The sequence below is a fragment of the Callorhinus ursinus genome, unplaced genomic scaffold (assembly GCF_003265705.2).
Source record: "Callorhinus ursinus isolate GAN/ISIS: 27379988/994484 unplaced genomic scaffold, GSC_fseal_2.0 scaffold4, whole genome shotgun sequence".
In the NCBI taxonomy this organism is placed as follows: domain Eukaryota; kingdom Metazoa; phylum Chordata; class Mammalia; order Carnivora; family Otariidae; genus Callorhinus; species Callorhinus ursinus.
Window position 1 is genome coordinate 134,331,043 of NW_027397066.1, and position 27,825 is coordinate 134,358,867.

The following is a 27,825-nucleotide window of genomic DNA, read 5'->3' on the forward strand; positions in this document are numbered from 1 at the left end:
TTAATTACCATACATAACATCATTAGTTTTTGATGTAGTGTTCCATGATTCATTGTTTGCATATAACACCCAGTGCTCCATTCAATACGTGCCCTCTTTAATACCCATCACCAGCAAATACGTCTATATTTAAAGTCACAGTTATACTCACTTCATTTAGTAAAAAAAAATTTTTTTTTTTAGAGAGAGTGCACCAGTGGGGAGCAGAGGAGGAGGGGAGGGAGAGAGAGAATCTTAAGCAGGCTCCATGCCCAGCACTGAGCCCAATGCAGGGCTTGATCTCACAACCCCCTGAGATCATGATCTGAGCCAAAATCAAGAGTCAGGCGCTTAACGAACTGAGCCACCCAGGCATCCCCATTTGGTAAAATTTTGTTGAGAATTCACTCTATGCCAGGCTTTGTAATAAGTCTTAAGGATGTCCTTTGAACATAATAGATAAAGCTGTCCACGTGGAACTTAGAGTCTAATGAATGTCACACACTTATTGCTGAGTACAACACAAATATTCTCTAACTGTGTGTTTGTATAAAGGAGGTATAGAGCTCTGTGAAAACAAGTGTGCAGTGTAAGAAAGGCTACTCATTTTTCCTGAAGAATTGTAGCTATTAAAAACCTCCTAAATCTTAATGTTAGCAAGTAAGATGTAACTCCCAGTAACTCCCAGTAACTCCCAGGCAACTCCTTCCTTTTACAACTTATTCCCTTGTAGATCTTTCTAGGCCTCATACTATTCATTCCTTTTGTCTATTGTGCCCTCTGCCGTTATTTTTTAGTTTCTGTCTTCTTTTGTTTTGTATTTATTTTGGTTTTATTATAGCTTTGGTTTTTTTTTGTGGCAGGTTTCAAATATGTTTTGGGAGTAGACAAGATATAAGTACCACCCTTCACAGATTTGAAACCCTTCTGGGCAAAACAACAAAAAGTCTATATTCATAATATATATTTTTTCAGAAGGTCATTTTCTTATGAGTAAAATCCTTGTTGTGAGGAGTTTTATTGTTAGTTTATTGTCCATTGTTATTAAGTAAATTGTTTGTTAGATATCTTTTTTGAAATTACTTTAATCGCACATTTTTAGCTCTGAAAAGAAGAAAACCTATTGAAAACAATTGCTTTTTCAGGTTACACGGGTAGTATTATTGTGGGTGAATAATCACTTCAATGACTTTGAAGGAGATCCTGCAATGACTAGATTTCTAGAAGAATTTGAAAATAACCTGGAAAGAGAGGTAATATTTGTGATTTAAAAAAAAGTCATCAATTTTAAGTTCATTTAATTCAGCCTATTTTTGAAACCATTCTTTCTGACCTTTTATAGAAAATGGGTGGACATCTAAGGCTGTTAAATATTGCATGTGCAGCTAAAGCAAAAAGAAGATTGATGACGTTAACAAAACCATCCCGAGAAGCTCCTTTGCCTTTTCTCTTACTTGGTGGCTCAGAGAAGGGATTTGGAATTTTTGTTGACAGTGTGGATTCAGGTAGCAAAGCAACCGAAGCAGGCTTGAAACGAGGAGATCAGGTATGGTGTTTCTAAGTCCAAACTTCAGGGTGAATACTGGTGTCTTTTTTTTCTCCAGTCAATTGGGATGCTGAAATAAACTTCATAATTTTATTTTTAGATATTAGAAGTAAATGGTCAAAACTTTGAAAATATTCAGCTGTCAAAAGCCATGGAAATCCTTAGAAATAACACACACTTATCAATCACTGTGAAAACCAATTTATTCGGTAAGTAGTTTTGCATACTTTCATTTTTCTCCTTTCGGTCTTTTTTTCCCACATTTAGGTCTTAATCATGACAAAAGTCATTTTTATAAGTAATATTTCAAATATAAGAATCAAGATATAGTAAAATGCATATACATAGATATTATTTATGTAAGTATATATAGATATTAATTATGTAAGTATATAATTCGGTCTAAATCAAAATCCACTAACTTGAGGACCATAAAAATTATTTTTATTGATAAATGTCTTAGACATCTATTATGTTAAATACTTATAAATACTCCTGTATTGTAACTTATTCTGAATGGAAGTGGTAGAGCAACATAACAAAGCAGATTCTTGGTGTCATTCATTCTTTGGAGTAGTATTTTTCAATAGGATTATGGTTTTGATAGCTGAAGTGTCTACTTCTCACCTATTTCCAAATTCTACAATTTCCTTTGAATTGCTTAGATTTCTTATAATGGGCGTTTTTTTGGTGTTTCTTTCCATTTTAGTATTTAAAGAACTTCTAACAAGATTGTCAGAAGAGAAAAGAAATGGTGCCCCTCACCTTCCTAAAATTGGAGACATCAAAAAGGCCAGTCGCTACTCCATTCCAGATCTCGCTGTAGATGTAGAACAGGTGATAGGACTTGAAAAAGTAAATAAAAAAAGTAAAGCCAATACTGTTGGAGGAAGGAACAAGCTAAAAAAGATACTCGACAAGACTCGAATTAGTATCTTGCCACAGAAACCATACAAGTAAGTGTCTGTATAAATTTTCTGTGCGTTATTTTATTGTGTTAAAATGATATGCAAAGGTAGTGATATAATTAATGTTTACATATGAATCTAAACAATGTTCTAAGCTTTTATAGCTGAGCTATCTTAGAAGCAATATTAAATAACCACGTTGATTTTAACTCATATATTTGCCACTTCCTTGTCCAACACGGGCTTCATTAGCACTTCCTCATTTGAACTTAAAAAAATTAAGAATGTGTGTTTGCTCTTGTTTCACCCATGGTTTGGAGTTATTTTTGCTACTTTTTCTTTGTTTCCGGATATCTTCTCTACCATCAGTGTCTGCTTTTTGACAACCAAATCATTGCTTCTTCTAGTTGCTACTATTCATTCTTGCCATTCTCCTTTTTCCTCCCTCTGTTTTCTGTTATTTAATTGTTGCCAAGACATCACCAACCAAGCACAGAACTCCTTTCCTTCTCTCAGTGGGTTTACAGTCAGAATGTCAGGTGTATTCTTGAATCTCTTCTTGGCTGCTTATTTATGCCAGGAGCTCAGACTGGACAAAGTTGTAGGTGTCACAGTTTTTAAGTCTTGTTTGTTTGTTTGCCTGTTTGCTTGGTTATTTCTTCATTTTAGCACCTTCTGAGTCTAGAAATCTTATAAAACTCAATTACCACTAGCCAAAGTTTTTTTTTTTTTTTTTCATGTTAAATAACCTGGATGTAATAGGTAACCCCTGGGTGGCTCAGTTGGTTCAGCCTCCCGACTTTTGATTTTTGGCTCAGGTTGTGGCCTCAGGGCCCTGGGATTGGCCGTGTCTGGCTTCACGCCCAGCGAGGAGTCTGCTTCTCTCCCTCTCTCTCTGCCCCTCCCCTTCCTTGTGCACGTGCTCACATGCACGTGCACTGTCAAATAAAGCATAAATAAATAACATGGATGCACCAAATGCATTTATTTTATATTCCTTGTACTATAGTGATATAAGTTCAAAGCATGTAGGTTATTTTTCTTTCTTTGATAATATAATGGGTCTTCTAGAGGAACAGTAGATACAGACATTCAGAACTATATCAAACATTTCTTAAATTCCATTTCAGATAAAATTTTTATCCACAGGTTAGAGAGATATGGCCCAAAATATAGTATTGATGGGAGTGTCAAACCTGTGTTGTCTCCACTGAACTATAAGGATTAGTGGGTTTGTATCAGCTAAAAAGACTTCTATAACAGAGTCCTAAGGATAAGCAATGAGTATGATGGTTTTATTTATAGACCTGAGAGCATGTTTATATTGAGTAAGTTAGGCCTGTTAACATTACAGAAAATAGGAATTGATTTTTAAAGTGACCATTCTAGATTAAAAAAAAAAAACAACAACTTATTTTTAAATGGGCAAAAAAATAAATTACTTAAATGTGGAATTATTAGCAGCACAATAACAAAAATATCCTACAGTCATATTTGACCATGAGTTAAATATGAACCTTAAAAAAAAGTTAAATAAAAGTCAGCATGACCCTGGCAAGTATTAATAGAAACGTGACATGTAAGAACTGGGATATAAGCCATCCACAGTACAGGATGTTGGCAAGGAGCACAATATGAGGATACTATGTATAATTTTGTTCTATGTGTATTTAAAAAGATATTCAAAAGCTGGAGAAGGGAAAAGAGGATAATAAGATGTGTTGATTTTGAAACACTGAGGAAACATCTTAATTTGTATTTAAGAACGTGTATGCCTCTTTTAAGTATTTTATTGTGAAAGTTATTTGAAATAATTCATATATGTAAAGCAACTGAAATGAAAAAAATTAGATTTAAAAGAAGGCTCAGTAAACTGTAGGAGCTATTATATGGTGTGATAGTCTTGATTTAATACTAGTTATTATTTAAACTTTGCTCTCCTAGAAATCAGCATGTGTTCAGAAAGTTTTGTTTTTTTTTTTTAAATAAAGCCACTAAACTAGTCAGACAGATCTTCTAGGTATACTGTGGTTCCTTCCCCCACCAAACACTGTCAGTATTACAGCAGGTAAGATGCCCGATGATGGCGAATTGGCAAGGATAGGCATGGTGGCGTCACATGAACGGTGGGGGAAGAGAAGGATGAGGCCAGAGGATTATAGGACTCAGATCTGGTTGTAAGGTAAGTAGAGAAAGACTGATGAATCCTGAGAAAAGAGGGAATAAGTCAACAAACTACAGAATCAAACAAAGGCCAAAAAACAGTTTTAGTAACAGTGAGAGAGTGGGAGAGATCGAAAAATAAGAGAATGTGCTCAGAGAGGGACATTTCTGAATTAAATCTTGAATATAAAGTAGTTTCAATCCAAGGGTAACCTCACGTCTGTGGATAAGAGAGAGAGAGGCAAGAGTTAGGTCTTCATTTTAGGTGTTAAAATGTTGCTGAGAAACATTTCTTAAGAAGGTAACCCTAGTACTTTTAGCCATTTGTGGCAGTGGTAGTCCAGTTGGCTGTATCTTTGGCCTGAGTCCATAGTAGTAGTCTCATGTCATGGATTATTTCTGAGATTTTTGGCAGAAAAGATGGCTTATATGGATGAAAAATGAAATTTTACTAATGTGAAGGTTTTAATGTTTCACAGGACATTAATATATCTCTTTATATGCGTGCCTATATATGCTTAAATTGAATTGAATTTTGTCATTCACTTACCTATGAATTTGGAAGAATTTACACTAATATCTTTAAGTTTTATGTTGACTTTAAAAGAAAAATCTTATCCTTGCTTATTTAACTTTAGAATTTCCATTCTTTCCCCCCTCAAAATAAAGAATGCAGCTAGATTTTTTTTTTTTATCACAACCATTAAAGATGGTAGGTACTGTGATCAAGCTCTAATGTCTGAAAACCTGATTGATGCTAAATGTTATCTTTATTTATGACATCTCGGACACCCAAACGTAGTACAGTTTTCTTTCTCCTCATTTTAAGGTATTTCTAGAAATTAGTTAGAACTATAAGCATTTGCTTATGATCTAGTTATTTTGTGTGTGTCCATGCTTATTATTTTAATTTTAATGTTTTGTTTTGGAAACAGTTGACTCTTCAATTCTGGAAATGTATATATGTTATTAAATCACTTTTTAAGAATTGTCCACAGTAACAGACTCTTTACAAATGGAACTGATTTTGTAACTATCAATAATAAGCAGTATTTCTCTGGGAACTTAAATGTCTAACTAGAAATTTTGAGTAGAGAATTAAAAGTGAGTCATTGGATTTCCATCGCCTCTTCTTTGATGCTAAGAAATATCACCGTGCATCACTGCTTTTTTATGCTTTGTATAATTAAGAAACAGTGTCTGTGTCAGGGTTTCTTTACATTTGACTCCATAGAGATTTCATTTATTTCTCTGAAACATTGGAGAATGAAATTAGGACAGTTTTGATTTTTTTTTTCCCTCTGTTCATTTTACTCTGGTTTTTTTTTTTTTTCAGTTTTTAAAGATCAGATTATAAAATAATTTATCATTCTGATGCATAAATCATCAATTGAATGAGACTAAATGCACTCTTTTCGATGTGGTTTCTCTTAAATCTATTTCCAGGAGTAAATAGAGCTTATCTTCTCTTGAATATACTGATAAACTACTATTATTTGTTATGCTCTGTCTAGTGAAAAAGACATAAATTTTGGAGTAAAATATGCTTAAGAAACAGCAAGATGAGTTGAGTTAGATACACTTAAGCAGTACTTGCTATTGCTGTTTTCAACCAAATTTATTAATGGTACTTTTAAATTAACTGCAAGTCTTAGGAAATACAGTTTATTTATGGTTTCCGTCTATTACATATTGATGAGTTATAGCCTTTTTACTTGTGGATCATTGATTTTCTAATTTTTCCTCTTTTTTCAGTGATATTGGGATTGGTCAGTCTCAAGACGACAGCATAGTGGGATTAAGGCAGACAAAGCACATCCCAACTGCGCTGCCCGTCAGTGGAACCTTGTCATCCAGCAATCCCGACTTGTTACAGTCACATCATCGCATTTTAGACTTCAGTACTACTCCCGGTGAGCCCTGCCCATGCCGCTTTTGTTTTCTTATAGTAATCTGTTTGCTTCTAACGTAATGGTGATGCTCTATGCTCTTGGTTTGGCATGGATTATGTCAAATGCTGAAAGTTAGAATGAACCTTAAATTTCAAACAACTGGAATCAGTTCTTTTTTATTGTTCAGACTAATTTCATAGGCAAATCAATCTCTCTGAACTTGTTTTCTCTTTCGTAAAATGAAGATAACACATACCATGCAGATTATTACTAGGTCATATTAAATAGTGTAAAAGGAATATTTTAGGTTAGCTAAATGGGATTTTCAGTATAATGAAGAAGAATTTTAGATTTAAATTTTTCATTTTTTTGCTACCAACCTGACAATCTTTTTTTTTTTTTTTGGATGTGTTAACGACCTAACAATCTTAAGTGATGCGGTTGTGTACTGATATGTTTGCATTTGTCTGTGGATCAGGCGTTCGGTTATCTACAGGGAAAAATGTGTTCATGCAGCAAATCAATATGTTGACTGTTCAAATATTTGAAGAAAGATTATAAGGGAGAGATGAAATTCGCTCAGCATTGTCTTTTCTCAGGGGGTTTTTCAGATTACTTCACTTAATTGTCTTACCATATACTAAAATCCTTTCTACTTACATATGGCCTTTCTTTCCCCCCAGACTTGCCAGATCAAGTGTTAAGGGTTTTTAAGGCTGACCAGCAAAGTCGATACATCATGATCAGTAAGGACACCACAGCAAAGGAAGTCGTCATTCAGGCCATCAGGGAGTTTGCTGTGACTGCCACTCCGGATCAATATTCGCTGTGTGAGGTCTCTGTCACACCTGAGGGTGTCATCAAACAAAGACGACTTCCAGATCAGCTTTCCAAACTTGCTGATAGAATACAACTGAGTGGAAGGTATACGATATCTATTCTGTTGGATTTCTTTAACCCCTCTTCAAACCCACACCGAAGTCTAAGAGATGAACACTTTCAAAGGGTTTTTAAAAATGAATTAAGGGGGTTGGGAGGGATGGGTTAGCTTGGTGATGGGTATTAAAGAGGGCATGTTCTGCGTGGAGCACTGTGTGTTATACACAAACAATGAATCATGGAACACTACATCAAAAACTAATGATGTATGGTGATTAACATAACAATAAAAAATTTAAAGGAAAAAATAAAAATAAATGAATTAAGTACCCTGTGCAAACTAGTATCTTCCCATTCTCTTAAGAATTGCTATATCAAAGTAAATGTACCCCATGGATTGTTGACCCTCACGGGGATCTCTTAAGAACCTTTTCCAAAGCAGGGCAGTGTGATCTGAATGTTGTTAAGGCCTGTAAGGGCACCGGCAGTCACTTCTTAGACTCGCCCTTGAGGACAGGCTCTCTTCTTGGATGTGTACATTCACAGACACATTTTTAAAGACTATTCTAGTGTCAGTTGCTCCTGCCTGCCTAACTTTTCTAGGAGCTTCATTTATTTAGATGACAATTATCTAGGACAATGTGGTTGGCCAATGCTGCCTGTCATTGTGCATTACACTATGAAAAGTACCTCGCTCTAGAACTAAACTTGTAGTTGCTTCGGAGCTTGGTCTCCTACTGAATAACTGCTTATCTCACGTATTACTGGCAGGAAAACATTGTGCCTGATTTTGTGAGTCCCCTGAACGTTACTTCCCTTGATATATATCATTTGTATCCTCAAGCCACAAATTAGCGAAAGTTGAAAAAGTGATTAAGTTTTGGCTCTCATTTAATGACCAGATTCTGCACTGATGGAATATTAAGTAGTTCCATAAATCACATTTTTTTCTTTCTTTCTTGCCAGATGGAGTGTTTTATTGTACTTGACTTTTCCATTATCTATATCTAAACCTGATTTAATTCATTCAAAACTTCGTTTTTCTTGCTATCAACTATAACTTTCATACTCTCCTTCACTCCTCCTTTATTTCCAACCCTGACACTAGCAGTTAGTGTTGTTTTAGGAGATCAGTTTTTCTCATGGTCATTTGAATGTACATTGATATATCTGTAACCATGATGGAGTACTACAGATCTCCACTGAGGTGCAGATTCATGATTCACATTCAAAAAAATTATAGATGAATACATGTCATGGGCTTCATGAGTAATGAAAACTGGGAACATTAAATCTGTGAATGTGAAGGCCTCAAGGTATGTGTTTCCTGTCCTGGTTGCTTTGGTGAAATATACAACAGGTCAGTTTATCAGGACTCCCACTGTCCCATTCTGTTTCTGTCTTTATGGACTTTGGCCTAGGAAAAGCATTTGTCTACACACCCCCCCCGCGCAAAAAAAAGAAAACCACAGGGCAAACATCTGGATTCTATTTTCAACAAGTTGTTTACAAAGAGAAAGGAGTATTAATGAGTTCTCATCTCTGTCACTGATATTAACTACTCATTAATATTTGGGAGCCTCTGCTTCCTCATCTGATAAGAATAATACTTGCCTCACTTGTAGGGTTTTTGTGAAAATCAGGTGTTTAAAAGTTAAAAATCTGTATTAGGATTGTTGTACTCATAGTATCAAACAGAGGGGAATAGCTTATAGGTTTCTTTGGTTTTTGAATAAATAGGTAAATTTGGATTAATCCAGTTTGGACCCATCAATAGTCACAGGTTCTCTCTGTGAAAATAGGGTGATGACCTGTGTCTGATCTCTCCTGCTGCCTTCCTTAGAGCCTATTTTCTTATTTAAACTGAAATTTCAAATTTAGCTCTTTTCTGTCACTTTTAGCAAAAACAGATAAAATAATCTAGAAAGCAGGGAAGGGCAGGAGAAAAATGCACTACAACTGGTACAAATGAAATGACGTGTGATTCGTTAGCTTCCATCAGTGGCTTCTGGTTAGGTGATTCTGGGAGCTGGTGACTCAGGCAGCAGTTGCACTCTCTGCCCTTATAGAGAAGAATTCTTCCATCCTTCAACTGAGCGTTCTTGTAAATATTGTCTACAAAGCAGCATTATTCTTTCAAGTAATGTCATGAGACTACTGCTTAGGCTTTGAATTCTGTGTTTTTCATAGGTATTACTTGAAAAACAACATGGAGACAGAAACTCTTTGTTCAGATGAAGATGCTCAGGAGCTGTTGAGGGAGAGTCAAATTTCCCTCCTGCAGCTCAGTACTGTTGAAGTTGCTACACAACTGTCCATGCGAAATTTTGAACTTTTCCGTAACATTGAACCAACCGAATATATAGATGATTTATTTAAACTCAAATCCAAAACCAGCTGTGCCAACCTGAAGAAATTTGAAGAAGTAATTAACCAAGAAACATTTTGGGTAGCATCTGAAATTCTGAGAGAGACAAACCAGCTAAAGAGGATGAAGATCATTAAGCATTTCATCAAGATAGCACTTCACTGCAGGGAATGCAAGAATTTTAACTCAATGTTTGCAATCATCAGGTGAGAGAGCATACTTGTCCTAAGATTCAATTCAGTTTGTAGATCAAAAATATATATCAACCTAGGAACACCATATAATTTGTGTAAGGGTAGCAGTTTTTAATTGAATCCTATGGAATGATTCTTTTTCTCTGAATCCAATCATTCTTAATTTAAAATCTCCTGTAAGCTACACATAGAGCCCAGAAAAGCTATATTCACTAATTTTTTTTTTTTTAGTTCTGAGAACTAAAAAAATGGGCAAATTATTTGAATTTCTCTGAACATCAGTTTATTTCTCTGTAAAATAATGATGTCCCAGAGAGTGATTGGGTAGATTAAATGGTATTATGTAGAGTTCTATCAGCTAGCACAAAGCAGGTGCCCAGTAAATGTTCATTTTTTTCCCCTTTTAAAAGTGCTTATATTGAGGCTGGAAGAAAATATAAACTGAAACAATTAGCAATATTGATACTCATGGTGATATTAGTCATTTTCTCTCACTAGGAGTTTGAGTGTACTCTCATTTCTATTATGACTTTCATTTTATTATTACAGGATAGCTGGCTAGTCCGTTTTATCAAATGCCCGCTATGTGCCAAGTGCTTCTCTATGTATGGAGACAAAGCTGCAAAACAAAATGCTACCCTTGTGATACTTCACATTCTAGTTTTTTGTTCGTAAAAAACAGACTAGAAAGCTATAAAGGGAAGAAGAGTAATAACCCTTGGCCCTGACCCTGCTTCTATCTTCAATTCTCATTACCCAGAATTATTAATAGTTTCTTATGAATCCTGTAAGTTGCTATGTAAATACAGCATAAACACAGTTATATATTAATAAACAGTATGCTGTTTTACCATCGTTAATGAGTAATTTGGTTTTATGTTACTTTTCTTTTTTTCCTTTCAGTGGCCTAAACTTGGCACCAGTGGCAAGACTACGAACCACCTGGGAAAAACTTCCCAATAAATATGAGAAGCTGTTTCAAGATCTCCAAGACCTGTTTGATCCCTCCAGAAACATGGCAAAATATCGCAATGTCCTCAACAGTCAAAACCTACAGCCTCCCATAATCCCCCTATTCCCAGTTATCAAGAAGGATCTCACATTCCTTCATGAAGGTAAATATAAAGTAGATTTTCTGTCTTCACTTGTGGAAGCACAGAATAAATGAATGCAACGTGATCCCCTTTTTCTTCTTTGCCAATTATAGGAAATGACTCAAAAGTCGATGGGCTAGTCAATTTTGAGAAGCTAAGGATGATTGCAAAAGAAATTCGTCATGTTGGTCGCATGGCTTCAGTTAACATGGACCCTGCCCTCATGTTCAGGACTCGGTGAGTGTGTCAAGTTCAGTAGCACATGTGGGATTAGAGAAGTTTGGGCTTAGAGCTTCCTAATAAAGGAGAAATTTTTGAATATTTATATTTGTAGCATGGTAGAAATTATATAAGGTCATGCCGAGAATCCCCCTTGAGCTCCAATTTTAAACAAATGTCTTATTCTGCATCAGGTACACTTTTGACTATTAGTAAAAACAGCTTGTCCCGTAGAAATTTTTCACTTGACACGAGACAGAACTATGCCTTATTTGTCAGAACACCAATTTGTGGAGCTAAAACTAGTAATTGGTAGGATGAACCGAAACATGTAGAGAACCCAAACAATATTGTCTCAGTAGCTATACAATGGATTTAGTTGTCCGTGGAGTCAAAAGTGATTAATCCAGTGAAGGTGAGGAGTTTTTAGAACAAAAATTTTAAATATCTGTCTTTTGAGCTAGAGAATTACTGCCAGTAAAGCTGTGTGTGTGAGGTGATTATGCAGTTTAATGTTTGTGAGCTTCTAGTACTGCTTACCCAGAAGTCTAGTCCCTTCTTTCTGAGCTTGTGATCTTTCTGTCTCTCTTTCTACACCCATGCTTCAATCTCCATGGCTCTCACTTACAGGAAGAAGAAGTGGAGGAGTTTGGGGTAAGTGGTGGAGACCTTGCAAACCCACACACGATTCTTATTCTGCTCATTGCATTGTTTTCTTACCTGCTGTATTTTCTGATGCTTTGCATTTTTTTCTTAACCCTCTTGCTCTAGCAGAATTTCAGCTGGCAAACTGACTTCAAGTTTAATCTGTTGGGGCTTTTGCTTTTGAGGTCATGATCCATGACAACCGTGAAATGATGGATGATGGTTCTGGGGAACTGTAGGCCAGGCATACTTCCTAACTTTCAAAAAGATTTTAATTTGTGTGCTTTGAAATGGAGAAAGCCTAATGTGGGTTTAGGGGAGGAAGAACATTAAAAGGAAAAACTGTGCAATTTATATAATATTGCACAGATATTTAAGTAAATATGTATAATATAAAAAGTGCCCCTACGTGTTAAAACTAAATTTTTTATAGCTCAACTAACTACTATTTTCATTCTATAAACCAGTACTTTTTAAATGTAATTCTTAACAATTCATGTACTAGTTTCTATATATATATATATGTTTACATTTGCATGATCATTTTATTAACAAATTGACCCATGTTACGTTAAAAACTCATTACATTTAACTCAAGGAATAAGGAAATGATTGTGAACAGTGTAAAAGCTAACTTTATTTAAATTTATGTAAGACATCCTCTTTAAAAAAAAAGACATTCTCTTTAAAAGAGAGGTAAATTTAATGTAAATCTCAATGATTTTGACTGTGTATTGCATGAGCTTATGTATATAAAATCATTATTATTTGCTGGCTTTTATGGAAGAACTGCCTTGAATGCTCTGTAGATGAGAAAAGCAGAATTTCTTAATTGGACTAGAACCAGGTGCCAAACATATATATGTTTGTGTGTGTGTGTATGATTTTTTAACTGAAAAAACATTTTAATCTGTATTAGTCTATATTTCTCTGGAGCAGTTTACTTACCAGAATGAGGCATGTGATCTTTTGAACATAAAATACTTATTGTAAGTCTTGGCATGTTTCAAGTCGCTGCCATAACCCCGTGCTAGAGTGAGATGCATATCTGCCTTTTCATCTTCCAGGTCTCTCAGCCAGGGTAGTACAAATGCAACAGTGCTAGACGTTGCTCAGACAGGTGGTCATAAAAAGCGGGTACGTCGTAGTTCCTTTCTCAATGCCAAAAAGCTTTATGAAGATGCCCAAATGGCTCGAAAAGTGAAGCAGTACCTGTCCAATTTGGAGCTAGAAATGGATGAGGAGAGTCTTCAGACATTATCACTGCAGTGTGAGCCGGCAACCAACACATGTGAGTTTTTCCCTGAAGTGGCTGCAGAATCTGACTGGAATGCAGATTGGTTTCCTGTGCAGTGGTACGGGCCGGGACAAATGGGGCTTCAGCGCAAAGGGGTAATTAGCATCCCGGGGACACGCCAGCCTTTGCCTTGAATGCTACTGCTGGTAGCATTCTGTCCTAGGCTAGATCTTGTGTCCGACTAGGTTAGTGTTGGGAGGATGATATCAGAGACTGACTTAACGGTGCCTGCAGTTTTTGGCTGCATCCCTTTTTCTCACAAAGATACTTCCAGATTGATGGACCACCTGAGAGGGGTGAGGGGCCTACCTTGTCAGAGGGGCCTGTACCTAGGCATGCTGGCTGCCTTTCAGACCCTCAGCCTGGACAGCGGCCAGCAGTAAGTTCACCTACTACACAAAGCAGTAATTCTGCTACACGGTGAGCCACGACTCAGCCTAACGTGTAGCTTCCCAGCCTTTAAAAATCTGGCCAGGCTAGAAGTAGGGACAGTTTTCTGTTTACTTGCATCTGCATTTGTGTGAGATAGAGGCATTTTCCGCATAGGACACTTTTGGGTCTTTCATGGGCAGGTTTGAAGATACCTTTTATAAAGACTTTAAATGTTAGATAATTTGAGAAGATTCAAATTATTAGATTTTCCCAGGACGCTGTGGAAACACTGTGTGTCATGATGAAGAGTTTGTTCTCTGGAGTCAGATTGGCTTTGAGTTCAAATTCTGTTTGTTCCTCAAAATAGCAGTGTCACCTTAGGAAAGTTATTTGAGCTGCCTAATCCTCAGCTTCTTTATATGTAAAATGGAGGAAGTATATTTATGTCACTGAGTTGTTTCAAATATTTATATACATGCAGAATTTCATTGCCCTACTAAATTGGTTTACTTTCTATATGCCATGGAATTGTACACTCAGTATAACAGTCAAGCAGTATTGGTTGCTATTGGCGGACATAGATCATTCTACCCATAGGAGAGAGAATTTGACAGTAACAAGATTACAGTTCATACCATTTATTAAATAAAAACTAAGCTCATGTATGTCAAGGAACTTTGGACTCCATTTTGAAAAGTAATTCCTAACAATTTTCCTGTTGTAGCTTTTACCATTTATTTGTGCTTTTTATATACATACACATAACATATTGGACTCCCCGTATTTTTCTATTTTTATTTTAATGTGGTAGTATTTAATAGTATAATTATCATTTGAGAGCTAGTTTCGTAAAGTAAATATCTTCTCCTGTCATGCCTTTATGACTTTCTGTAGCTGAGTTCTCTCCCACCCCCATTTCTGTCTTTTATATAGGCAAATAAGAAAAAAGATGAGAGATACATTTTAGTGTTCCAAAGTGTAGAAAATACTCATGCAGTTTTAAACTTATCTTGTATATAGTTACTAACCTCTGAAATTTCTTGTTCTGTTTTCAAACCAAACAATGAACAGTGCCTAAGAATCCTGCTGACAAAAAGCCTGTCAAATCTGAGACCTCCCCAGTGGCTCCAAGGGCAGGGTCGCAACAGAAAGCACAAGCCCAGCCCCAGCCCCAGCAGCCACAGCCCCAACACAAAATCAACCAGGGACTGCAGGTTCCTGCTGTGTCCCTTTATCCTTCACGAAAGAAAGTACCCGTAAAGGATCTCCCACCTTTTGGTAGGTGATTAAAACCATATCTTCTTTTGAGGCTATTCGGTGTCATGTTTTTCAAATTAGGAAAAAATCCTTATCCTGAATAACTCTGTTATCTAATATACTTGAGTCTCTCTCCGATTGTTACCCCTTAATAAAACATTAATGTTCACTAAGTGAAATTTTACTTTTGCCGGTGGAAGGGACTGTTTACGTTACAGTCTCTCATTTAATCATGCTCATTTGTCATGGCAGTGGGTGGGTGGGGGTGTGAAATGGGAAAATTTTGCTTTTATTAATTTAATTAACGAGAACAGAAGTTGCTTTGTCCATATACGTTATTGAAACTAGCTTGGCTTATGATCAATGAATTGCTAGAATTTAGGCAGAATATTTTTAAGTGAAATGATTTGTCTGGAGGTGAATTCTTACTTGTTGAATCACTGATTCTTGTAACTTGAGGGGGGAAATATAGTTAATTCCTGAATGTTAAGGGGCCAAATCATGCTTCATCTTCCATTTAAATATATCTACAAGTTTAGTCCCTTTATGTAAATGGTACAACAAAATTATATTTCATAAAATGTATGGGTTCTTATATATATATATATATATATATATGAAAGGAATATATATATGAAAGGAAACAATGTTAATAAAAGGGAAGAAATTAAAAAAAAAAAAAAACCTGTAGTAGAGTTTACTTAGATAAAATAGGTACTTGGTCACTGATGCAGCTCCTGCCCAATTACAACCTGTCCTTATGAGGTGAGCAAGAGTCTTATAGTAGTCCTTCATACTCTATCTTTGGCCCTTTCTTCCTGATCAGCAAGTATGCCATTTGTTGAATTTGGGGAAGAGGGACAAAAGAATACCTTTACTTGACATTTCGCCTTTGAAATATTTGTATTGCTCTCCCTATCACAGAGTTACATGTTTATTTGTCCACTATCTTATTAATATTTATATACTTCTAAATCCCCTGCAACCTGACTTTTATTTCCTCTTTTACACTGAATTTCTTATATGGAAGTTTATCAGTCTTTCTTTTAGCTAAATAAGGCCTATTAGCCAAACGTATAGGTGTGCTTGAGTATAAAGCACTTTTTGAATCTGTGTATAATGCTGGCCTTGGAATTTTTTCCCAAATCAAAACTATTTATTCGTACAGTTTTAGTGTAGCTAACATTTTCATGCATCTTGGTTATATTAGCATCTATACATGTAAATAAAATATTGCTTTAAAAGTGGCTTTAAAAAACTGTGTTAAAACAAGATCAAATGCTTACATGAGGTGAAATGAATGAAGGATTACATCTTTGTTAAATTTTACTGCCTCCTTCTTAATGGATTCTGTTAAGTTTAAGAACATTAAAACTAGCATTGATCAAGGTAGTGTCAGGCTATCATGCCTTTCCAAATATCTCTTTGTTGTTTAAAATAAGGTAATTGAGAGTGCCTCATAGGAATACTAGAGGCTTTGTAAAATATTTTAACATGAGTACCTTATTTCTAAAAATAATTTTTTGGGGGGAAAATCACCTCATATTGGCATATGTAATCCTTTTCCTTCTACACTCACCTTACTTGATCCCACACTTGGCACGGGATCGCTCCTCTGAAGATCATCTCCCCTGATTTCTGTGACACAGGGCACTTTCACGGGTCTCCTTCTGCCTTCTTTTTCATCTACTTACTTGATCAAATATTAACTGTATGGAATTCCTTAGAATGCTTTTATTCACTTTTCTTACTACTTTTGTTTAGCTCTTGGCTTGTTAGTTTTCTCCCATCGTTCCCACTTCTCTTGAGCTCACATATCCAACAGTACCAAAATACCTGTTTGAGTTCACCAAAATACTCAAACTTGAATTCTAATAATAAATATGCCTAGCTGTATCACTTTCATCCTAAATTCTAATATTTTCAAATTGTGCTTGTTTTTCTCTTCATTGTTTAATACATTGTTGAATAAAGGTGGTGATTACTTTAAGATTTAGAATCTAAAGTAAAATACCCCAAACAGTCTGTTTCTAGCACTCCAGCAGATAGCAATCAGAAACCACATTACAGGTATCGTGTGCCTTCTGCAAGCTTACTGTTTATACCATGATGAGTACAAAGACTGTTGAGAATATAAATACGTTGAAACTGAAGGTAATGTTAAATCTTACAAAAAGATTTTAGTTATTAATGTTATTTCTTTTTCGTCTTAAATACGTATTTCTTTCTTTTACAGGCATAAACTCTCCACAAGCTTTAAAGAAAATTCTTTCTTTGTCTGAAGAAGGAAGTCTGGAGCGTCATAAAAAACAAGCAGAAGATACTATATCAAATGCATCTTCACAGCTCTCTTCTCCTCCCACTTCTCCACAAAGTTCTCCAAGGAAAGGTAGAACTAAATTACTTACTGCTTTCCTTATAGTGATCTATAACATTTCAGCTACAATCAATTCCAGAGTTACATATTACATCATTTTTGATATTAGAGTCATTGGAAATGATCTACTACGTAATCCCTAAGAGATTTTCCCCCCCTCAGTTTATAAATTTGGAAGAATTTTGGTATTTTTTAATACTATATTTCTAGTAAGTAGTGTTAAACTAGATAAGGCCTTTTAAAACATTTAAGATTTTTATGGATTGTAAGTATGGAAATAATTCTTTTTATACCAAAAGTTGTTCTAACTAAGTATGATTATATAACAATAATTACAGAGTAGAGGGCTTTAAATACATAAGAAAAACTAGTATTTTCCTGATTTATTTTTTCATTGTATTAACACGGGTCTTGATTATCTTTTTTTGTCACTGTTTTATTTTAAAAGAGATTAAATTTTATTTTAGGCAAACTGTCTCCCTTATATTGATGCTTTCTGAGATTACAGTAACAGTGGCTTTCTGCTGCATAACCCCCCAAGTTGCTCTCTCCTCCTCCCCTGTAAGTGAATGGGGGGAAGCCAGACATAAACGGCCAAGATGGTTTTCTCTGGAGGAAGGCCAAAGAGATTAACAAATTATTTGATTTCACTGACATGACAAATACGTTTTCAGCTTTGCTTTTTAGATATTTCAGACATCTGTGCATTTTGTGGGGTATCAGTCTCTACTGTCCTGGTTAAATGGATACATCTAAATTCTTTTCTCATCCTGTTGTTAGGTGGCAGTGGCAATCAGCTGAGATCTTTTGGCCCCGGGCAGCTGGACTTAACCAGTTCCTCCTCTTCTCTTGGAAGTGAGAACAGTAACAAGAATAACAATGCACCACGGACCTATGGGATAGGTGGGGTTAATAGAACCAAAACTGGGGTGGGAAAGAGAGGAATTTTCTCATTATTAGTTAAGGAGAATGGGAGAATTCCTTTAAATGTCAAGTGCTCCATCTGAGTGATGATTTTTTCTCGAGATGTTTGTTTTTGTTTTTGTTTTTGTTTTTGAGCAGAGTGTTCAGCAAAGGCTTTAAATCTTGTCTGTCACAACTTCCAGTGTGGTTTATAAAAAGATTTCTCATAGATGAACACCTTAAACCTTATCAAGACCTGTGCAACCTTTAAAAAATAAATCAGGAATTAACAAGCTACTAAAAGGATGGGGAAGTACTATTTCGAGAGTACATTAGCAGCATTTAGGTGTTCTAGATTTAATTTTTTTATTAGGCACGTGGCACAGAAAAATTTGCATTGCATCCATATAATCATATAAAATCAGTATTTTAAGGTAACATGAGATCTATAGTAATGTTTAAAAAAATGAGTTCTGAGAAAGAAGATTTCAATTTTTTTATTAAAAATATCAAGACAAGTGTCTCTTCCTTTGTGACTTTCAAAATTATTTTTAGCAACAAAGGAGAGTTTTCCTTCCGGTGAAAAAATGTCCTTTGGGACATCTATTTAGACATTGTGATGGTCTAGGGAGAAAAATGGAGATTTTGTACATTATATCCTTCAAAACAACTGGCTTTTATGTGATTCATCCAACATATTATTAATATTGAAAAACCAAATGGCAAAAAACCAAAGAGGTCTTCTTCAGGTATTATTCTCATATGTCGCCTTTTAAAATTCTAACATAGATACTTCCAGTTGAATTACTCTATACCATAAAGTTCAAAAAATTTAAAACTTCATAGAAGGTTACTGACTTTGCAGTTTGAAAAAAAAAAAACACTTTTAAACTTGATCATAGTTCTTCAGTTTCTCTTATATAGACTAATAGTAGTGTAATTTATACTTAAAAGAGCTAAGAATAGTCAAGTAGTGCCCTGATTTCTGCAACATTTCCTGGCTCACATAACACGGTCTCTTTTTTTTCCCTCCTTAATCTTTCATTAAGCATGTTAAATTTCATTTGAGTAAAAGCTTACCTTATCTCGGTCACCTGGTCTCCACATGTAAAGTGGTCCGTTCCCCGCCCCCCCCCCCGCCCCACTTCAGTGGTGCTGTCTTTGATCCACATTTTGGTTTTGCTTCTGTTTGGTAGACGTCAGTTTTTTGTTGTAAACCCACAGTGTCTAATGAATATGGTTGTATTTCCCACACAGGCTACACCTTGGCTCCCAGTGGTACTGTGGATAATTTCTCAGATTCTGGTCACAGTGAAATTTCTTCCCGATCCAGCATCGTCAGCAACTCTTCCTTTGACTCGGTGCCGGCCTCGCTGCACGATGACAGGCGCCAGAGGCATTCTGTCAGCATTGTGGAAGCAAACCTCGGCGTGGGAAGGATGGAAAGGCGGACTATGATTGAACCAGACCAGTACAGCTTAGGGTAGGCAGCTTTTCTTCCGTGTTCTGTTACATTCCTTCTCCCATCCTTTACAAATGAGTCCTTTACTCCTGATGTATATTTCTACTATATTACTAAATGCCATGCTATTTTTGTTGTACACACTGCTTTTCAAGTCAAGTTAGGTTTATTCTTCATTGGAAGGCCGTTATTCTTGGGGCGCCTGGGTGGCTCAGTCGTTGGGCATCTGCTTTCGGCTCAGGTCATGATCGCATGGTCCTGGGATCGAGCCCCGCATCAGGCTCCCTGCTCTGCAGGAAGCCTGCTTCTCCCTCTCCCACTCCCCCTGCTTGTGTTCCCTCTCTTGCTGTGTCTCTCTCTGTCAAATAAATAAATAAAATCTTAAAAAAAAAAGGGGAAGACCGCTATTCTATGCTAAAGGCAGAGAGGGTGGCTTTAGGACGTACCCCAGATCCTTTGTAGAAGCTGCCTTCCTGAAATCAGATTATGTTGAGCCATCCTTTAACCTCATAAGGAAAGTGTTCCTTTATTATAAGCAGGTGGTTGGTCTTTTCCCCCTGGATTTATTTTTTGGTAAGGACAAGGTGAGCAAACTGGACGTAGCAGAACCGGCTATGAGAATACTGTTCAGTGGGGCTTTCATCCTCTTCCTGGGATGAAAAAAGCCACAAAGCCACCTTTCCCCGGGGGGGAGTAGGGAAGAGGGGGGAAGAAGAGGTATTTTGGTTTTGTATCCTAGGTTTCTTAGTTAACAGTCTTGCACTTTTTCTTCCTTTTCATTTCTTTCGACTGCTTAGGTCCTATGCACCAATGTCCGAGAGCCGAGGCTTATATGCTACAGCTACAGTAATTTCTTCTCCAAGCACAGAGGAACTTTCCCAAGACCAAGGGGACCGGGCTTCACTCGATGCTGCCGACAGCGGCCGTGGGAGCTGGACGTCGTGCTCCAGCGGCTCACATGATAACATACAGACCATACAGCACCAGAGAAGCTGGGAGACACTTCCATTCGGGCACACTCACTTTGATTATTCAGGGGATCCTGCAGGTTTATGGGCCTCCAGCAGCCATATGGACCAAATTATGTTTTCCGATCATAGCACAAAGTACAACCGGCAAAATCAAAGTAGAGAGAGTCTTGAACAAGCCCAATCCCGGGCAAGCTGGGCATCGTCCACAGGATACTGGGGAGAAGACTCAGAAGGGGACACAGGCACAATCAAGCGGAGGGGTGGGAAAGACGTTTCCATTGAGGCTGAAAGCAACAGCATGACCTCTGTGACCACAGAAGAAACCAAACCTGTTCCCATGCCGGCCCACATAGCTGTGACATCGAGTACCGCAAAGGGACTCATTGGTAAGCAGATAGAGAGCTTTGTCGGATCTAACTTGTTTCCAAAGTAAAATTAACGTGTACATGGTTCTTTTCCTCGTTTTGTCGCACCCATTGGTGTATAGGGCTTCCAAATTAGCAGCGTGTTCAGGATTTTGAAATGAAGAGTAGTTAAGAGCTCAGGTTCCGTGGTCAGGTACATACAGAATATTCCAACATTCTAAACATTCAGTAAATTCTGGCAGTCAAGATCAGCAGATTATCATTATGGATGTTCACTTGCCCGTTAAGCTAAAATTATGAGGAAGGCTGCCCATTCTTTCTAAAGGAAGAATATTCTTTAATTGAAACTGTTTTAAATGTTCTATTATTCTGTTTTGTTTTAAATGTTCTATTATTCTGTTTTGTTCCCTTGATTGTATTTAGAACTTTGCACTTTGCATGTATAAATCTTCCACTGACTTCGGTTATGCAGACAAATTGGGCGCTAACCAAATCCTCTCTGCTCCCTGTAGAACAAGGGAGATGGTACAGAGAGAGAGCATGATGCAGAAGAGCACAGGCCTAGGGATCTGGCAGATTGGGGTTTGAATCCCTGTTGGCCACTCTACTAGCTTTGTGACATTGGGCAAGGTACCAAACTTGGCCTGTTTATGCCTCTGTAAAATGAGCTGAATAATTTCTACTAATACAGTTGAGGTGGGGATTAAGGGAAATCTAGGGAAAGCACTTGGAACAGTGCCTGGCTAGGAATTCGTACGTACCTGAGACACGCTGCTGCTTTGCCACAGCCCTTGCTGTTGTGAAGTCTTCCGTGCTCCCCCAGTCCTATCAGCTTGTATTTTCTGTGGCATATTCAACATCTACGTAATCGAGGCGCAGGACTACGTTACGGAATACGGAGCAAGAAACTCTAGAGTATCATCATTACAGACATCACTTTTATTAGTCAAGAAATTATAGTTATTTTGCCATATAAACAGTCATGGATAGATAACAGTTAATACCTCTTCTTGGGTTGTGATTTTTCAAGCATTTTTTTTTTAAACAAACTAGTACTCAGAATTGTTAATGCAAAGAAAAGAATGATGTTCATTCCTAAAAATTGAGTCTGTGAGGTTCAAGAAAATAAAACTTTAGTTTTACTTGCCTTTACAGAGCTCATATTCTAGGTCATGAACATTAATAAAAGGATTTTAAGAGAAATAACTGTATAGTTTAGGGTTTTTAAATTTGCATCTTTTTGGGTACTACTTTTCCAAATTTAATTCTCTATTTTCCAAAGTGAGGTCCAAGACCTGAAAGTAACCTAAGGTTGATTTTTCTGCCTGACAAAGGTAATGCTGGGTAGGTGCCTGGCAAAGATGGACTAGCCTACCTTGACCTTGGGGCCAGGACAGAAGGAAGGAAATGTTCACCTGGCACTACTAACATGTTCCACGCATACTACTGGGTACCTTTTCTATTTTCTCTTTGCTTAATCTTTGCAGTAAACCCAAGGGTGCTTATGACTCTTTTATAGTTAAGTACTAGGTTTGAAGGAGTCTGTTTATTTATTTTTTTTTTTTTAAAGATTTTATTTATTTGAGAGAGAGAGAGAGCACATGAGAGGGGTTTGGGTCAGAGGGAGAAGCAGACTCCCTGCTGAGCAGGGAGCCCGATGTGGGACTCGATCCCGGGACTCCAGGATCATGACCTGAGCTGAAGGCAGTCGCTTAACCAACTGAGCCACCCAGGCGCCCTTGAAGGAGTCTGTTTAAAGATAACAGATTGCTTAGTTGCTTCTCTCACTGATTATTTCACCACGGAGAGATAACCATTGTGGATATTTGGTCCAGTTAACACCCATTCCCTCGCCTACCATATATCCCTCACAGCTATCTCATACCACACAAAATCACACCTGTGGTTACACGGTTTTTGCTGTCTCAATAATTACTTGTATAATTTACCATAAACATTTGGGGGCATGAAATATTCTTCCACAAAACGTTTCATGGCCGGTACCCTGTCTTTACTACAGCGCGGAAGGAGGGCAGGTATCGAGAGCCCCCACCCACCCCTCCCGGCTACATTGGAATCCCCATCACTGACTTTCCAGAAGGGCATTCCCACCCAGCCAGGAAACCTCCAGACTACAACGTGGCACTTCAGAGATCTCGGATGGTCGCCCGACCCACGGACACGGCTGGGCCTTCGCCGGTACAGCAGGCGCATGGGCATCCGGCCAGTGGCAGGCCTGTGAGCAAACCGCAGTGGCATAAGCCCAACGAGTGTGACCCACGCCTTGCCCCGTATCAGTCTCCAGGGTTTTCCACCGAGGAGGATGGTACATATCCATTCTTAGAACCCTAACGTTAGCTGTGGTCACTTATGCTGCCGACTGTAAGCTTTCCAGGGCATTGGTTTTTTTAATACACAAAGAAGAGTTTATATTCAGAGGTCCAAATTTAGAGTTAAAGCTTTCGAATGTTTGAGGTTTTTTTATTTGTTTCTAAATGGCTTAAGAAATACCAAAGTTGCAGAGGGGAGCACTTGTCATTAAGTGTGTACACGACTAGATTTCTCTACTAATTGTCAACGTTTTCTGTGGAAGTGTTGCATTTGGGCTTTTAATGAGTTCAGATGGAAGTCTGATAAAGAAATAGACTTCTCTATAACTTTTTTGCCTTCTTTCTGTAAATCTACCTGGTCATGCTGGAATGAGGATGACAGAGATCATCCCCTCCCCTTATTTTTTCAAGTTTAACTTGTTACGTAAATAATCATTCTGGAAAAAAGCAAAAGACAAAAAAGGAAAATTCTCATCCTGCCGCTTGCAGCTGACCATTAGTTACATTTTATATATCCTTCTAGACTTTGTGTGAGTATATATTATTTAAAGTCACGTGCTGCTATGATTTATAATTTTCAATGGATTTATTAACTTTTCAATCAATAATGTTTCTATTTTATATTGTGTATATATATTTAAAGATATGAATCCTATGTATTTTTTTAAAAACTCTATTATTAATCATTACTTAGATGAGTTATACTAAAGAAACAGCTATGGTATTTTTATTTAACCCATCAGCGAATGTGTTCTCTCTAGCCCAAGAAGCGACTCGCTTGCTCACTGGTGTTTCTTTCTCTCTTTCCTGGTTATGTTTGCAGAAGATGAACAAGTATCTGCTGTTTGAGGCACAGGCTTTTTCTGGATCCAGAGTCAGCCACCTTTAAAAGGAGAGCACAAGAAGACGTCCCTAGCAGCGGAGCCTTGGAACTCACATTCTGAGGCCGGTGGACCAGCTTGCCTCCTTCCCTGCCTTAAAAGCAGCATGGGGCTTCTTTTCCCCTTCTTCCTTTCCCCTTTGCATGTGAAATACTGTGAAGAAATTGCCCTGGCACTTTCCAGACTTTGTTGCTTGAAATGCACAGTGCAGCAATCTTCGAGTTCCCACTGTTGCTGCCTGCCACATCACACAGTATCATTCCCAATTCCAAGATCATCACAACAAGATGATTCACTCTGGCTGCACTTCTCGATGCCTGGAAGGATTTTTTTTAAATCTTCCTTTTAGATTTCAATCCAGTCCTAGCACTTGGTCTCATTGGGATAATGAGAAAAGCTAGCCATTGAACTACTTGGGGCCTTTAACCCATCAAGGAAGACAAAGAAAAACAATGAAATCCTTCGAGTACAGTGCTTTGTCCACTTGTTTACAATGTCTTTTTTTTTTTTTTTTTTAAGAAATGAATTGAAAGATTGTGCTCAGAGAGTAAATGTTATATCCATTTAATGATTACAGTATTATTTTGAACCTTTAAGTCGGGTTGCCAGCCTGGGTTTCTAAAAACCAAATATGCCGGACAGGGTGTGGTCACAGCAAGGAGAGGGAAGACCTGGCTTGCGACCCTGTCTTCCCGGGTCCCTCTGGCCTCACCCGTGAAGTGCCCTATCCTGGAAGTAGAAGAGGTTAGCCAATTACGTAGATACCAAGACACCTCATCCACTCCTTCCCCAGTGGGTGGGGTTCTTCTGTAAAACTGTTTGCACATGGCCAGGGGAGGGAAATGGGACTCTTGTGTCCTGTGTCTGAGCCTTACGGAGTGCAGGGCGGTGTCATTGGAGGGCGGGTCCTGCTCCCTTGAGATGGATGGCAAACCCCACTTTTTTTAAGTTATGTTTCTTTGATTTTTTGTTAAATTAGTTTTAGGGATTTTGTTGTTGGTGGTCGTTTTTTTAAGAGAAACGTTCGTAACTGGATAGCCCTGCAGTGAAAGCAGCTCGGGTATTGGAGCAAAAGCCCGCTGTTAGTACTGCTCGGTCAAGACAGCCTCCCTTTGTTGAACTGGCATGAGGGAAGAAGCAAGCCTTTAACGTGATAAAAGAACAAAAGATCGAAAGCCCGCTAAGATACGCCAGCCTTTGCAAGGTGGGTTAGTCACCCAAGACTAACCTGTAAGTGGCTTTATGGACGCTACAGATAGAGAAGGCCTCCGTGTAGCAACCATCTGCTCACAGCTGCTATGAACCCGATAATGACCGAAATGACCCCTCCACTCTATTTTTGTGTTGTTTTTGCACAGACTCCGGAAAAGTGAAGGCTGCCAATCCGAGTAGTACTCAAATGTGAGGAACTGCTGGTCTTGGATTTTTTTTCCATTAAATTCAGCTGATCATATTGATCAGTAGATAAACGTAAATAGCTTCAAATTTTAAAAGTCAAATTGCAGTGTTTTTTCACTGTATCAAACGATGTCAGTGCTTTATTTAATAAATCTCTTCTGTATCATGGCATTTGTCTACTTGCTTATATATTACATTGTCAATTATGCATTTGTAGTTTTACATGTAATATGCATTCTTTGCCAGTTTTCTTATATAGGCTATGGACCTCATGTGCAGATAGACAGAAATCTAGCTCTACCACAAGTTGCACAAATGTTATCTAAGCATTAAGTAATTGTAGAACATAGGACTGCTAATCTCAGTTCGCTCTGTGATGTCAAGTGCAGAATGTACAATTAACTGGTGATTTCCTCATACTTTTGATACTACTTGTACCTGTATGTCTTTTAGAAAGACATTGGTGGAGTCTGTATCCCTTTTGTATTTTTAATACAATAATTGTACATATTGGTTATATTTTTGTTGAAGATGGTAGAAATGTACTATGTTTATGCTTCTACATCCAGTTTGTACAAGCTGGAAAATAAATAAATATAACATAAAGCCTTTTGTCTATATCCTTAATGAATCGTGCATGCTTTTTATTATTGAAGTGTAATAAGGCTCTTGGGTCTCACTGCAGGAGCAAGTCCTCAGGAGGCCAAGGAGATTTATAGTCTATTTAGCGTAAAAACTGACCAATGGCCTATTCTTTTAGGTAGCTGTCTGTTGATTGAGAGAAATTAATGTCACAAACCCAGCCATGTTCAGAATTCAGTGTTTCTTGAGATTCAGTGAAAAATAATGACGATGATCACTGTATAGTTACAGAGCATTTGTCTCTTCTCAACCCTTTTCCAATAAAAATCTCTGTGGGACATAATGTTTTAATTCCCAGTATACATACTGAGAAACAGGACCTTGGAGAACTTAAACTGTCCTTCAAGATCATGACCACTAGGTTAAAGGTACAATTTAGCTAATGATTTGAGACTTCTAATGAGTACATAAAAATGGTTATGTCTAAGAAGAGTTCTATTGTTGGGTAAGTTGAATCATGTTCCAGCCTATCAGAAGGGCATTATACTTAAAAAAGTAAAAATCAGGTAAGCAGCAGTAAGCTATTTAAGCACATTTTGAAACCAAGGACTCGTTTCTTACCCCGCAGAAAGCATAAATACAAGCAGTACCCACCACTCACCGGGAAGCAGCAGAGGTTGCAGCGGAGGCATACGGGAGCACGTGCGCAAAATGTGAGAACGTCCAAAAAGGAGTCAGAGGCTTAGTCCCGATACTAACGTGGCCACTGGCCAAAACTAAAAATCTTCCTGAGGCATTTGTGCTAGCTATCTTGGTGAGTAAGTTTTGAAACTCTGTCCGTGAAAACAACTGGAGAATTAAAACCAATAGCTTCAACCATACCGGCTATAAAATGAAGGGATGGTGTGTACGTGTATTATGTGTCCACCTCCATCTTTTCCCCATGAAATCCATTACTTAGGAGCACTCTTACCAAAACAAAAACCTATCCTTTATTTAATGCAATGCTCTATTTAAATTTGTCATTCAAAAAGCTCAATTTTCTCAAATCTGGTTCAAAAAAATCTGATATTAATAAGCTCTTCCTAACATTTTTGTATTCTGCTAAAAGCATAGGAAAATGACAAATCAGCCACGGTGCCCATTATTAACACTTTGATATTTTAGGTTACCTTCAAGTAGCCAAAGACTTGTCTCTGCCTCAGGGCTTCAAGAAGTATGTGTGCATCAGATATAATCGATAGTAGTGACAGAGTTTATGTCATTTTAGTAACAGAACTTGGCCGAGTTTTAGGAATGTGGTAGAAAGTACTTTGTTGGCAAACATCTGATGCTCTAGGTCCCTAATCAAAGAAGCTGCACAGGCCCAGGTCTGTTTCCATACATCCCAGTTAAGGCCCTCCAAAGATTCTCCAGAGCTTAAATCCATTTTCATTTGTTGGGAAGTGTAGAGTTTATGCTCACTTATGCTTTAATATATTTTATCTCCAGGTCACTGGTAATATCTCCCCCAATGTTCCTGAATGATGCAAGCTTCTGAGCATGCATTTAGCAACGACACCTGTTAGGTCAGTGTACTGATGTATTAAGGCATTATTGCACTTCTGTTTTTGTCAAAGCAAAATAGGAAGTTCTCTGAGTCCTTGATTCCATGATATAATTCTCTTTTTTTTTTTTTTTTTAAATTTTTGCTCATTAGCTTGCATCATTCAGGAACATCGGGGGAGATATTAAAAGCACGGG

The 27,825-nt window shown here is 37.5% G+C and overlaps 1 protein-coding gene across 16 annotated transcripts in view; it reads left to right on the forward strand.

Moving 5' to 3' along the window:
• Positions 1-25,668, forward strand: part of RAPGEF2 (Rap guanine nucleotide exchange factor 2) — a 233,008-nt gene extending 207,340 nt beyond the window's left edge. For 6 of the 16 annotated variants that reach the window (XM_073892436.1, XM_025874389.2, XM_073892437.1 and 3 more), the window contains 18 exons: positions 1,125-1,232; positions 1,322-1,525; positions 1,626-1,734; positions 2,235-2,481; positions 6,352-6,509; positions 7,172-7,412; positions 9,558-9,941; positions 10,833-11,044; positions 11,137-11,260; positions 11,873-11,896; positions 12,955-13,178; positions 14,628-14,834; positions 17,050-17,202; positions 17,971-18,093; positions 19,351-19,576; positions 20,353-20,912; positions 22,912-23,217; positions 24,045-25,668. In XM_073892436.1, coding sequence (XP_073748537.1) covers positions 1,125-1,232; positions 1,322-1,525; positions 1,626-1,734; positions 2,235-2,481; positions 6,352-6,509; positions 7,172-7,412; positions 9,558-9,941; positions 10,833-11,044; positions 11,137-11,260; positions 11,873-11,896; positions 12,955-13,178; positions 14,628-14,834; positions 17,050-17,202; positions 17,971-18,093; positions 19,351-19,576; positions 20,353-20,912; positions 22,912-23,217; positions 24,045-24,070 — 3,636 coding nt within the window. In that variant the 3' untranslated portion in view covers positions 24,071-25,668. The remainder of the gene's footprint in view (positions 1-1,124; positions 1,233-1,321; positions 1,526-1,625; positions 1,735-2,234; positions 2,482-6,351; positions 6,510-7,171; positions 7,413-9,557; positions 9,942-10,832; positions 11,045-11,136; positions 11,261-11,872; positions 11,897-12,954; positions 13,179-14,627; positions 14,835-17,049; positions 17,203-17,970; positions 18,094-19,350; positions 19,577-20,352; positions 20,913-22,911; positions 23,218-24,044) is intronic. The other 10 variants (XM_073892440.1, XM_025874395.2, XM_025874396.2 and 7 more) reach the window with 5 other exon arrangements.
• The last annotated feature ends 2,157 nt before the right edge of the window (positions 25,669-27,825 follow it).